Raw genomic sequence first — 13,867 nt, 5'->3', positions numbered from 1 at the left:
TTCAGCTTTCAGCTTTCTTAGCTTGTCACCATGAGTGAGGAGAACATGATTTCCAGAACCAGGAACAGTCCTAGGAGAGGACTTGTTTTCCTGAATTGGTGACATCAGATGGCAAGGGTTCAGGTGCTCTGTCCGTCCTGTTTTCCTGCACCATGAGCACCTGGAGGATCAGTTGTGTTCAACACAAAGGAGCTGGAGGAAGAGGAGGAGGGAGCAGTGTGTCCATGGAGTCGGCGGGCGGAGGCATGTGGACAGGAACTGCTGGGAAGCCTTCCCACGCCTGGCCCAGGGCTTCCAGAAGACAGGACAAGCTCCAAGGGCACAGCATGCAAACACATCCGTGCTCTGCTACGTGTGAAGATGACACAGGAAACTACTGATGGCAGGCGCCTGTGCCCGGCACTGGAGACCTCTGCACCGAGGTGAACAGTAAGCACAGCAAACAGCTTGCTCCTGAAGTGAGGGAGGGCAGCTGCACATACAGGCATGCACACACATGCACCATGGCCTTCCCAAAGGCTGCCTTGTTTTTTCCAGCTCCCCACTGGCCATCCAACAGCCCTGTGCACTTGCCTGGCTCAGAACGTCAGCAGCTGAGATTCTTTAACTATCTACGCGCCCTTCTCTCCTTTTAAGGCACAAACAGACTGACAGCTTTAAACATACCTGTCAGGTTCTGAAGACATTAAGCAAGCCGGTAACAGGCTAGAGACCAGGAGCCAGTTGGTTCTCTTGGACTTTATGCATGGCTGAGGGAGAGCCTCAGACCTGAAGCAGCCTCTCTCTGTCACTGTGATATGGTAAAGGCAGGGCCACAGGAGAAGCCAAAATGGCAAGGTAACTAAGAACAGGGATATTTTCATATTTCTTACTTTACACACACATCCCTAAGGAGATGGCAGTTCCCATCAACTTGCCCAGACTCTGAGAAAGCAGGCAGACTGCCAAGGACCACTCACAACTCATAAAGTCACTGCCATCACAATGACTTCCACAAAGATAGGTGGACAGACGAACAGTCAGACAGACACACACACTAACACATACATGCACCCCCTTCCACCATGAAGGAATCTTTCAACAAGAGGCACTTGAATGGTATTTGGAGAGTTCCCATGAAAAGGTCTTCCCCTCACAGTGAAGTGGGATAGACAGAACAGAAACCAGGTGCTCAGGACTCCATTTCTTCTTGGTCAAGGGGTGGTGGCACAAAGCTGATGACTTCATCATAGGTCAGGCCTAGGGCAGGGAAGGAAGGGTGAGGCGTAAGACTCTGGGCCCTGTCTTTGCCGACAGACACTCCTCCCTCCTGGAAGTGGTTTGATGAACTGCATCAATCTGCCTTGCTCCTTGCACATGACCTGCAGCAGATCAGCTCCAGTTCAAGGCCACGGAGAGAACTATCGCCCCACTCCATCATGCAAGGTGCTCCTTCTGAGTGCTCCCTGGAGCAGCACTGCACACAGTGAGGCAGTCCTGCTCCGGAGTCTAACTGCAGAACTGACCTTGCTTTATGAAGGAGTATGACTGGGGGTGGAGATGTGGCTCCATTCCTGGCTGTTCCTAACTAGGCCAAAAGTAAGCTATAAAAAACTCCTGTCCTAGTTCTGTGCTGAAATACACTGGACCCTCTTTATCCTGAAAAGATGCTGTAAATGTAAAACTGCCAAGCACCTCAAAGCCCTGCCGGTGTGAAGGCTGTGCACTTACTTGGTGTCCACAGCCCATCAGGGAAGTACACACCAGAGACACTGGCAGTGAGCTCAAAGAGCTGCTGGCAACCATTCCTGAGGGCTTTATTCAGACAGGTTCTCATGTAGCCCAGGATAGCCACAAACTACCTACCAGGCTGTGAGTAACTTTACAGTCTGTTTTTTTTTTTTAACCTTAAACTTTTAATCTGATTTCCAAGTGCTAGGATCACAGGTATGTTGGAAATATGTGTGAGTCCTAGGTCCAATCTCCAGCACTGTTAAAAAAAAATTATATAAACTGGAGTTGGTATCACATGCTTTTAATCCCAGCACTCGGGAGGCACAGACAGATAGATGAATCTCTGAGTTTGAGGCTAGCCTGATCTACAAAGTAAGTTCCTCCGAACTTACAGAGAAAAACAGAGAAAAACCCTGGCTCAGAAAACATACAAAACATGAATAAAATGAAAGCAAGCTCAAGGCCCATGCTAGCCTGCCCTGGACTCACTCTTCCACTCATCTATGAGGAGGTCCCTGCTTTCAAAGGACTGGTCATAAGGGTCAGCAACAGGCTCATCATCAGGGTCGTGATACTGAGCAAAGTAGGCATGCGCAAGAGCTTGGGCTGCTGTGATCCTCTTATCTGAGTCCAAAACGAGCATCTTCTCCAGCAGGTCGACAGCTGTCACATCAGAAAAGAGGAGGAAAACACATGACATTAGTGCCATCACTGTACAAGTTCCAAGCACCTTTCACATCCACACAAAGCATCCTTTAAGGTGTCTGCTTCTGCATGCAATCCCTTTCCTCTGTGTACATGGTGAGTGCCTCTGGCATATTTTAAAAACATTACTGAGGTTCTGGGTTTGAAACCCAGAATAATAAACAAACAACTCCCCCCTCCAGCTTTCTCCTCTCCATTTGCCTTGGTTTTCACTTGTAGACACTCCAGATGTTGAGCACACCATCATCAGAGGCTTCCACTCTTCGTGTGCTGTATGTACTCCCTCCCATTTTTCTCTAGTCTTTAGATTTACCAAAAACCAGAAATTCCATCTCAATCGTTGGTAAGAGTGAAATTAGGCATGCTAGGTGAAACCATGCCACAGGTGATGCTGTGAACTGTGGGCACCACAGCCAGGAGCTCCACTGCTGTTGAGCTAAAGGTGGTTGGCATTTTGAGCTCTTTCCCGTTTCTCCCCAAGTGAATAATATGGGGAGATGGTTTGTCTCCTGGTGATTATCAGTTATTTTCAATAATGGCTTCTAGGTTTTTCTCTCCCAAAAGTACCTCAATAGAGGCTGGGGAGCAGACCTGTTGAATTCTGTGTGATGAGGTCGCCCTGCTAAGGAGGATAATTTGTTTAGAGCAGTTATCACACAAAACAGAAATAAACTCCACAAGTTTTTAAATTTATGTTTAAGTATGTCTCCACTACAGTGCATGCCTGCTGGCTGAAAATCTAAAAGCCAGCAGAGGGTGCTGGATCTTCTGGAAGTGGAATTAAAGACAGTTGTGAGGCACCATGTTGGTGCAGGGACTCAAACGAAGGACCCCTCGGCAGAACAGCCAGTGCTCTTAAGCACTTAGCCATCTCTACAGCTCGAGATGATTTCTTCAATGTGGAAGGCTGTGGGTGTTGAGGAGAACTTCCTGAAGAGATGATATACCTCTGCTCCTCTGAGTGATTATGTACCCAGCAGCCTGAACACCAGTTATCCACAGAAACACAGGTTTTGAGGGTACAGAGGAAACAGCAAACATGCATATATATGCTGGCTCTCCAGTTTAGAGTGCTGGAGGAGGGCTGGAATATAGCTGGTAAAGTTTGCAAAGTGTGCATAGTGGCACAAAGGCCACATGACCCTGTCTTCAACACTGAAGCACTGGTGGACTGCCTGGATACAAATCCTTCTCACATTTGTCTACATATCTGCTAACTTTATACTGAACATGAATGAGTGGGTGCCTGGTACCCTGGGGTAAAAAGGTTCACCTCCTCAGGACCAAAGCACTTAGATGAGGAACAAGGTCAGAAGTAAGAACAAGACTTTTCATGGATGGAGGCAGACATAAATAGACACTCTAAGATCAAAGGGCAATGTGAAGTTCTCGGCTGTGTTTTGAGACTTGCAGTGATGTGAAGCCTGTGACTGGCAACAGGGCTGTTAATATTTATATCGCTGGTGTGCAGCCCAGCTAGCACGCTGGGGACGGCTAGGCTAGCGATCGGTAACAGCGTGTTCCTTCTGACCAGCACTTGGCAATGGGCTGCCAGGCACGTTTGGATGTGAGCAGGCTGTGAGGAGCACCAGAAGGGCCAGAGCCTCCTTTCAGTCTCCAGTAGCCTGGACTCACTCCTGTAAGCCAGTTCTTCTCAGTGTCTAAATGGGGATGTCTATCAACTCCATCAGAGAAGACTCAGACACTGTGCACCGCATGCACATCTGCTGGTGAGGATTCAGGGGTGGAATCATCATGCAAAGATTAGAGATCAGAGACCTCAGACCATTACCTCATGCTACAGCTCAAGGTAAGTTACAGAGAGCCCAGTGAGCCTGACAGGGAAGCCACACACCTAACCCAACCTGTCAGTACCATGCACACCTGAGGCCTGAATGGTGTAGCTTAGGCTGGACTCCCACCTCCAAGAATGCACACACCTCTCCTGCTACAGGAATCATTGCCACAGCCACAGGCATTCCTCGGTATGGTGGCTATGGACAGAGTTCTTGAAAGGAAAATAGCCCCTGCTTCTCCCAGCTTTTGAAATCACTGCCATAGACATCAGCCCTTCAAAGGATAAGTAACTCTGGCACATGGCTTCTGGAACCCTCAGAAAGGGACATGATTCAAGAAGACTTAAGTGCAGTGACTTTATAGTAAGATCTGCAGGAATGGTAGAGGCAGGGGACAGCAGCCACCACCTGCTCCCTCCCCTCTCCTGGCAGGAGACAATGGTCTGATGGCTCTGTACCTACTACTGCCTACTACACCAGAGAGAGGAACTAGAACCTCAGCACTGTCCTGTAACCATCCATAGCAAGACACATTCTGAGCTACCACTGTCACTTCCTCTGCCAGGTGATCCTGGAGGTGATGGGGGCTGGAAGACAAGGAGTCAGCCACCAAATTAATGCTGCAAAGGCAGCTGCTTATACCCTGAAGGGCAGAGAGGGGAGGAAAGGGGGATGAGTCTGTGAGAGTGGAGGACATCAGGACCCACTGCTGGGCATTAATCATGTGTCTGTGCCTGTTTTCTGTCCTCAGCTGGGCTCCACCTACCACCAGCAGCTGTAAGGTTCACACCTCCTTCCTTCTCCCCCAAGTCCCCATAATTCCCTGTTCTGCATTCCTCACTTCCCTTGACCTCTCCTCCATATTCTGCAAGCCTATAAACATACAAGCCTATCACTGTATGACATTTCTTTATGTGACAATACAGGCAGACAATAACAGCCATATTTATTAATACCCAAAATTGGCTTAAAGGTAATCTTTTGGGGCTGGTGAGATGGCTCAGCGGGTAAGGGCACTGGCTGCTCTTCCAAAGGTCCAGAGTTCAAATCCCAGCAACCACATGGTGGCTCACAACCACCCATAATGAGATCTGACACCCTCTTCTGGTTCGTCTGAAGTCAGCTACAATGTACTAATGTATAATAATAAATAAATATTTTTTTAAAAAAATAGGTAGTCTGGGCTGGTGAGATGGCTCAGTGGGTAAGAGCACCCGATTGCTCTTCCGAAGGTCCAGAGTTCAAATCCCAGCAACCACATGGTGGCTCACAACCATCCTTAACAAGATCTGACTCCCTCTTCTGGAGTGTCTGAAGACAGCTACAGTGTACTTACATATAATAAATTTAAAAAAAAAAAAAGTAGGTAGTCTTTTTAGTCAAAACCAAAACTTCAAATTTCTAATTTATGTCACAAAATAAGAGCACGATCAACTCACCCAGGGGATTGGCACCAATAAATACATTTGCGAAGTTCATCTTCGGCATCTGGGCCAGAGACTGAATGTAGTTTCTTGCCTGTAAAAACACAGACTTTCAGAATGACTATGTTCAGTAGTGTTAGTGATCTCAGGGAATGAGCTAGGCTGAGGCCCGTGTGGACCACTGTCTGGGATGCTCAATTCAGGCTTACTCTTCTTCTAGCCACTGACCCCCTCGATTTGTGACCACTGACTTTATTCTTGCGGTCTCCCCACAGTTCTGTTTCATGTGGATGAGAGCGAAAACCAATCAACTACTCTTTACTAGCTTTCTGGTCAAAGGGTCAGAAGCTTAAAACCAGAATTAAGACCAAGCAGTCTTTTCCAGGACCATTTTCCTAATCAGGTAGGTCATGAAGAAGAGTTGGTACTGAAGCAAACAAACTGCAATTTGAAGTTGTAGGAACCAGACACAGACATGGCTGTAATCCCTTCCTACTTAACCATGTAGAATGGAAAAAGGAATAGAGGTAAGAAGCACATCTCACCCAGAGAAGTCATTTTTCAATACAGACAAGAGCTAAAATGCACACAATGCTCTACGAGGGTTTGTCTGTCTGCTAGCCTGTTTTCCCAAAATACTAAGGGAACATTCCAAGAAGTACTCAGTCACCTCTGATCATAAACCGGAGTTAGGTTAGTTATGACCTGGTCAAGAACCTGATTCCCCAAGTGCTCATACTTACTATGAATTACTTGTCTTTTTAAAAAACCCAGCACACCTATTAGCACAATGGAGTTTACAGTGTGTGCTTGCATGCAGTCTTCTCTTGGTTGTGAAATGGGTGGAGAGCAAGCACACTAATGAACTCTGTTCCATGCACCCGTGACACGGCTATAGCACACTCTAACTACATACACCTGCAACGACACACGTTGTTACCTCAAGCACAAGATCCAGAAAGCCAAACTCCAGGGAGCACTGCCCTCCTCTGCATCGCTGCCTCACAGGCTCAGGACATCACACCCTAACTGTCAACACTCCGCTAGCACACGGCCAGTACTGCTTTAACAGGTCGGTCTTGGGGCACATGCAAGCATTCAGTGACAGTAGAAACTGCTGGCTATACACAGACACTACCATGAGAAGGTGGCCTCCGAGGTAGACCTCCCTGTGCATGCTGTTTGTTCTCACCTCGTGGCTTGGCATCCTGTTAATGAGATAAGCAGGGGGTGTCCCCGTCAGACGCATTATCTGCTGAAGCTGGTTAATATCTTAAGATGCCTAGTCAAGGGCATTGCTAGGACACAGTGTAGAAATCAACTCCAGTTGTTTAAGTCAAAAGCCATCCCAAGCAAACAACTCCCAACCACACCAGGCCAGAGCCTAAGGCTGCATGCTACAACATTCTGTGGAGAACGGACGGCAGGAATTATCAGGCATGTAGCCGGTGAGTGGCCACACACACATGAAAACAAACTTTTGCTGAAGTGTCAACTTTAATGTTAAAATAGTTTAGGTTCTCTGGAAGCAGACTGCCTTGATCCAGGATGCCAGCCAGAGAACCATTTTCAAGTCCCAATGGCCAAAACCTGTTTGCTGCAGTTGCAAACATAGAAGATGGAGATAATGGTGATGAAATTCTGGAAACCTAACATAGCTAACAGAACTACCCGGGGAGGCGGCTCAGTGTTGATGGCACAGGCTCTACGAGACACACCCTACAGGCTGACACTTGGAGTGTGGGTGCTGAGCTACACCAAGTCTCAAAGACATCGGCAGTGATATACTTAAAATGCATGCCACAAATATATAGGTAGGTGAAGAAGGGTACTTTAGGAGTGATGGCAAAGACAAAACAGAAGCCACAGTCTGGTTGACAGTGTCAGAGCATGCCACAATCATTCCCACACCTGTAGTGAGGGAAGACATTAACGTCAATGAACAAAAAGTTTGAAATGCTGTGTTTATCTGACGGGGCAAAGTTACATGAAGTTTACATTACTACATTTTCACGTTCATTTGTGTGGTGGGGAGGGGCAGGGCACATGTACCACTAATGAATGGAGATCAGTGGATGGATCGCCAAGTTGTAGAATTCTCTGCCCACTGTGTGGGCCCTAGGAGAGAACTCAGGTCTCTGCTGCTAAGCCATCTCAGTGACAGGACTACTAACTTCCCTCAGCCAGGCCACCAACTCACCAGGTACAGTCCACAGCTTCTGAAATAGAAACCCACTGCCAGTTTATCACATGCTCCCTCTCAAAGTGATGAAAGTATTTTAAACTAAACCTTAGCACGATTTAGTGAGCTTCCTTTCTCCTCACCTAAGTATCAAGTCATCCTTCAGCTGGAATCTCATCTTTAATAGACAAGCCAAGTGATGGCTTCCCTTCCTTGCACATTAGCATGAGCCCTGCTGGAAGGCGATTACTGCTGATGCATCTGTCCTTCCTCTACCTGAGCGCAGAGCTGGGCTGACTCACTCTCTATAGACTTTGGACTTTCCTCTGAAAATTCCACACTGAACAGTGCTCTGCATACTGAGAGACAGGACAAACAGGGTGAGCTAGCCACCAGGATTCAGGTGAGCTCACACGCTCACTCTCCTGCTCTCCTTGCAGGCGACATGTACAGGATCAGCCATTTGTCATCTGGGAGTCAAGAAGATGTATCTCTGACGAAGAGGGCAGGGGCCATGCCCTTGCTTCCTTGGCTGGCCAGCACACTAAGCAGTGAGCTGTCCTGTGGCCTGCCAGCTTCCTGTCCTGCTCTCCCAGTCCCTGCATTCTCTGTTATTCAGACCCTGCGTCCTTGTCCACACTGGCATCCCTGTTCTGTTCTTTCCAGAAGGAATGAATTACTCCGTGTTCTGTTGACTACGATGCTTTAGTAAATTTTTCTGACTACTTTTACTCAGTCAGCTTTATCTCACCGGTATGTAGGTACTGTATGCTCCCCACCCCGGGGGGCCTGGGGTTAGACCCATGGCCATGTTGATGTCACTGAGCTACATCTACAATAGTTGTCTGTTTGTTTATTTATTTATTTTTAAAAAGTATCTTACAAATGAAGCCCAGGCTGGCCCTCAAAGTTGCTATGTAGCCTAGGTCAGTTTCAAACCTCAATTCTTTCTGCCTCTGCCTTTTAAGTGCTGGGGTTAGAGACCTGCACCATCACAGCTGGTACTTCGGAAATTTCAGAAGTACTGGGTGGTGTCATCAACACTAAATAAACCTTGCCCACACTTTCCCAACATTTTAGACTGCCGTTACCCATTTCTGACAATTATGAAGGGAAGCTCTTTTCTCCCTACTGTACTCAACTGAGATATCACTGAGAGGATGTTTACCTTGGTAGCTGATTTTGTCCATTGCTGCACTAGAACTGTTCCAATGTATGATGTGCCCACTTCTTGTTAAGATAAAAGACATCTCATTATTAGGCCATGTATTCAGCATCTTTTCTTTTCTCTTCTCTTCTCTTCTCTTCTCCTTTCTTTCTTTCTTTCTTTCTTTCTTTCTTTCTTTCTTTCTTTCTTTCTTTCTTTCTTTCTCTTTTCTTTTCTTTTCTTTTCTTTTCTTTTCTTTTCTTTTTTTGAGACATGGGTTTCTCTGTATAGCCCTGGCTGTCTTGGAACTCACTCTGTAGACCAGGCTGGCCTCAAACTCAGAAATCTGCCTGCCTCTACCTCCCAAGTGCTGGGATTAAAGGCGTGCGCCACCACTGCCCAGCTCCAGCATTATTTCTTAAACAGAACTAATGGGTCAGTGAAGGGCAGATATTACCTACCTCACATGTGTGCCTCAGAATCTGTAGCAAGCAGCCCCTATCTACAAAGCAGATGCTGGAGTGGGAGGGGGACGCAGAGCTGCTGGCAGTGAAAGAAACCCAGACAGGGTAGGAATGGCCACCTCAGTGTCACTAGCACTACTGAACTCCTAGCTGGCTGAACTCCTTCCCAAGCTGCAACTGCCCCATATCCTCTTACCAGCCAGTCCTTACTAAACCCTCAGAGCTCTGGCTCTCCATTCCCAGCATCTGCATTTCAAAAGCACCTCTTCAGTTGTGGTCAATACTTCTGACAACGACTCTCAAAATACTGTCCTGTGCGACTGCATGAGATTGCGACTGCATGAGATGATGAGCTCACATGACCAGAATACTGGGGGGGAGGGTTCTGGGGGGGAAGGCACTGACTTTGCCCAGGGACTCACAGCATGACTCAGGCAAATCACAGTTTGTTTTTGCTTCCTTATCTTAAAGGAATAAACGAAAAAATAAAATAGGCCCAGCAACCCTTTCACACTCCTCAGAATAGGCATTCAAAAGCTGTTCTTAGCTCCAGGGTCCTTTATGTACATATGGCTACACAGCAGATTCGGGGTCTTGACTTTGTCAGGGGAGGCAACTCCCTTCTTAGCTAGGCAGAAGGCTCTTACTTGGGAAGTGGTGGGAGGGGAACCTAGGTGTGCACAGCTGGGGCTTAGCTCCTCCATTTATTTCCCTAAGCAGGAATGAGAGGAAGGGGGGGCTTTCCTAGCTTCCTCAAAGAAAGTGACAACAGCTTAAAACAAAACAAAACAAAAGCTGCAAAGACATCAGGGAAAAACAGGTAGAGCTGGGCGGGTGGTGGCGTATGCCTTTGATCCCAGCACTCAGGAGGCTGGGATCAAAGTAGGGATCAGGTAGGCGGATTTCTGAGTTCAAGGCCAGCCTGGTCTACAAAGTGAGTTCCAGGAGAGCCAGGGCTACACAGAGAAACCCTGTCTTGAGAAAAAAAAAACAAAAACAAAAAACAAAACAAAACACCAAACAAACAAAAACAAAAAAACCCAACCATGGCTAAAGTAAAACAGAGTCACCTTCTTATGGACTCCATGGAGAAAGCACAAGTTCCAAGTGGTCCCTCATGCTATTCACTGTATTGACCAATGGAGGAGTTCAGAGCCATCTGCAGACTTTGTCATGAGGGGAGGAAGCTGTTCTGTGTGGTCTGAGGGTGGGGAGAGGAGCTCATGGAAAGACCCCGCCCAGGAGGTGCCCCTTTAGGGAAGTAAAGAGCAGGTAACTTTCAGACGTGGCACATATCACCCCTGAGAGCTAAAGTCAGACTAGCACACGGTGTCGGAGATTAGATGCTCTTGAGCAAGTGGGCAACTTCAGAGAAGTCAGGGCTCAGGAGGACACACAAACTTCCCAGTACCCTCGTGGAACGAACTGGAATCCAACTCTCAGTTTTATTAGCATACAATAGCCCCAAAGGGGTTCCCATGATCTCAAGTCCACACCCAGATGAAGATAGTTTAGAATAAAACACACTCATGCATGCAAGCGGGCTCATGCAGGCTCACATGTGTGCACACATGCATACCTCAGAAATCACACACAGCACGCGTCACACAAGCATTTCAAAGTCAGAGTGCAGAGTGACGGGAGGCAAGTGGCAGAGGCCCCAGAGGGTAGTAATTACAATCAAAGCATCAACTCACAGACTCTGAGGAGATTTTCTTCAGAAGCTCAGCCCCTGGGGTTCCAACGAGTCTTAAAATGAGCTTCAACTGATCAATATCTAATGGTGGACTATAAAGGAAAATGTCGGGACAAAATAAAAGTGAAAAGCAAAACAAAACAATAATGAGCAAAATAAAACACAACAAACAAACAAAAATCCCAATAATGGAAATGAACCCCCCCCCCCAAACAAGGCCAACATGGTGGAAGAATCTGGGTGGAAGGCTTCTGTAGGGTGGCCACTTTCAGCACGACTTGCTCCTCCTGTAGAAAGGTTCAGAATACCGCCACACACACATTTGTCACCACCATGCAGCAGGAAGTAAAGCCACTGTGGTTGGGTCTTAGATAAGAGGCCATGCCACTCAGTCCATGGGCCCAGCCTCCACCCCCCCCTTCCGCCAAGGCACTAGGAGGCAGCTAAGCAGACTGCTGGCAAGCAGAGGCGGAGCCCACAGCTATGCAGTCTATTTGTGACCATCCCCTAAGGCCTGACCTAACAAGCTTGTAATCTCCTCCCAGACACCATGCCCTCTGGAGACCTTCCCCTCTCCCCTCTAGGAGGCAGAGCATGTGAGGGACAGCAGAGGGTATTACTCCACTATGGAAGACACCAAGCTGCAACTATAATGCTGTAAAGTAACCAAAGTTTACTCACGAAAGACTTGAAAAGCAGAAAGGCAAAGGGCATTCTGCCATAAAAAACCTCAGAACAAATGGGCATGCGTCCACAGGAAGATCAGAGGCCATTTACTCACTGCCTTCAGTCAGTTCCTGTGAGCATCTGAATAGCTGCTCCGTACCTCAGCTGATGGTGAGGTTGGGAGGTTGTGTGAGCGTGTCAGCCTCTGCAGGATCATCGCCGTCCTTCCTGTGTCACCTAACCCCCCAGCAGCCTCCTAACTCAGAGTCCTTATGCATCATGTTCCCAAGCGCTGGGACTACCATGTATGCCATCATGCTGAACCCCACCCCTTATTTTAGATTATCTGATACATAAAAGGCACATACAACATTTAAAGAACAGAGAAGACTTAGCTTGCACATAGAGAGGCAAAATAAGCATGACTCAGTCAAGAGGACAGTGTCTGCAAGTCACAGTTGCCTAGTCACAGGAACTGCTTATGCAATAAGACAGCATCTTGCCTCTGAAAATTGTTTTTTGCTTAAACAAAAGAAAATTCTAGAAAGGTGACAGGAAGGTAGAGCCTGCTGCCTGTTTTATACATGGAGTTTTCCTGGAATGCAACAAGGCCGTGCATTCGTGTATTTACACACCAGTTACAGCTGTTTTCACAGGTCTGAAACAGTCACTAATCTTTAAGAAAAGATGAGCTAGTGCCCCAAAATGGCATCCTACAGAAAAGTGAGGTAACCCAGAAGGAAGTTCACTCACACAAGATATTTCTGAAGTTAGAAAGGGGGAAAAAAAAAAAAAGCTGCTAATGAAATTGGAAAACAGGAGGTGCTCCAGGTGCTGACAGTGGGTAGACTGAGACGGGCACTGACTCATTCAGGCTGTGATACTGCCGACATGCTAATGGTGACAGTTGAGCATCTTCCTTGCAGACAGAAAGAAGCTAGTCAGTTTATCTAAGTCTAGCTCCATTCACATTTCTACTACTCAGGAATATCTGATTAGCCACTTCAAGAGGATGTATGTTAATAGAAAAATATTAGACTCTTCCAGCCCTCCAAGGGGTGATTTTACCACGTATGACTCCAAAGTAGTTTATTAACCAGCTAGACTTTCTAAAGAGTTTTATATTCCCTTTGGGGAAGATGGAGTCTGGGTTGCTTCCTAACTGACTTAGTTTCACCTCCAAGCTGCTTGAAGAACATAACATGCATCTATCAGCAGGCAGGGCTCATCCATCCCTTTCTCCCTTGTCTGCAGGGGTGAGAAATCTCAGACTAAATCCCAACCAGCTCTTTAGCCTCATATCCCGCACTTCTGACATCTGTCATTCAACTTTTTTCTGCCTGCCTCAAACTACCATTTTTTTTTTTTTTTTTTTGGAGACAGGGTTTCTCTGTATAGTCCTCCTGGCTGTCCTGGAACTCACTCTGTAGACCAAGCTGGCCTCGAACTCAGAAACCCGCCTGCCTCTGCCTCCTGAGTGCTGGGATTAAAGGTGTGTGCCACCATGCCGGGCATCAAACTACCATTCAGTTTATCATCAGTTTAAAATGTATTTCAAGTAGGATGATAATAACAAATTTTAACTCATAAATTATCTGAAGCCAAAGATGCCGAAGGCAGAATAAGTAAGTAAGTAAGTAAGTAAGAGGGAAAGGACAATTAGATAATTAATGTAACTCAGGTTGACTACCATAGTAGTTAAAACAAAAATCCCCCTGCCTCAGTCTCCCAAGTGCTGGGACCACAGGTGTGTACCCTCATGCCTGGCTGAATTAATAAAGTCTTTGGGTGGGGCGAGTCATTCTAGTGACAGGCCAGGATAAGTGTCACTGAAAGCCAGCCTGCTCCCTTCTTTCCTGAATTGTAGACAAAGTCATTTTCACTGGCACACACAGAAATAGTTCTCAAGGTTTATGGTCAAATATGGAAGTCTCCTGTTTTCTAAAAGATACATATTTTCAAAGACAAAAGGCAAAGAACAATCTCATCATGAAATACTTTTCTTCAACATTTACTAAGACACTTGGTTTTCTTTTTCTTTTTCCTTTCCTTTTCTTTTTTCTTTTTTTTTTTT

At 46.7% G+C, this 13,867-nt stretch overlaps 1 protein-coding gene across 3 annotated transcripts in view; it reads right to left on the bottom strand.

Moving 5' to 3' along the window:
• Window positions 1-6: 6 nt before the first annotated feature.
• The window catches only part of Mapk14 (mitogen-activated protein kinase 14), a 54,013-nt gene continuing 40,152 nt past the window's right edge, over window positions 7-13,867 (bottom strand). The window contains exons 9-12 of one of the 3 annotated variants that reach the window (XM_021221076.2): window positions 6,831-6,910; window positions 5,654-5,732; window positions 2,203-2,376; window positions 7-1,239 (exon numbers count right to left, since the gene is read on the bottom strand). In XM_021221076.2, coding sequence (XP_021076735.1) covers window positions 1,172-1,239; window positions 2,203-2,376; window positions 5,654-5,732; window positions 6,831-6,910 — 401 coding nt within the window. In that variant the 3' untranslated portion in view covers window positions 7-1,171. Of the gene's footprint in view, window positions 1,240-2,202; window positions 2,377-5,653; window positions 5,733-6,830; window positions 6,911-11,128; window positions 11,209-13,867 lie in introns of all 3 variants that reach the window. The other 2 variants (XM_029532839.1, XM_021221075.1) reach the window with 2 other exon arrangements.

This window comes from Mus pahari, chromosome 21 (genome assembly GCF_900095145.1).
Source record: "Mus pahari chromosome 21, PAHARI_EIJ_v1.1, whole genome shotgun sequence".
Classification (NCBI taxonomy): Eukaryota; Metazoa; Chordata; class Mammalia; order Rodentia; family Muridae; genus Mus; species Mus pahari.
Note: the sequence above shows the minus strand (reverse complement) of the source record. Positions and strands in the feature narration are given on the sequence as shown.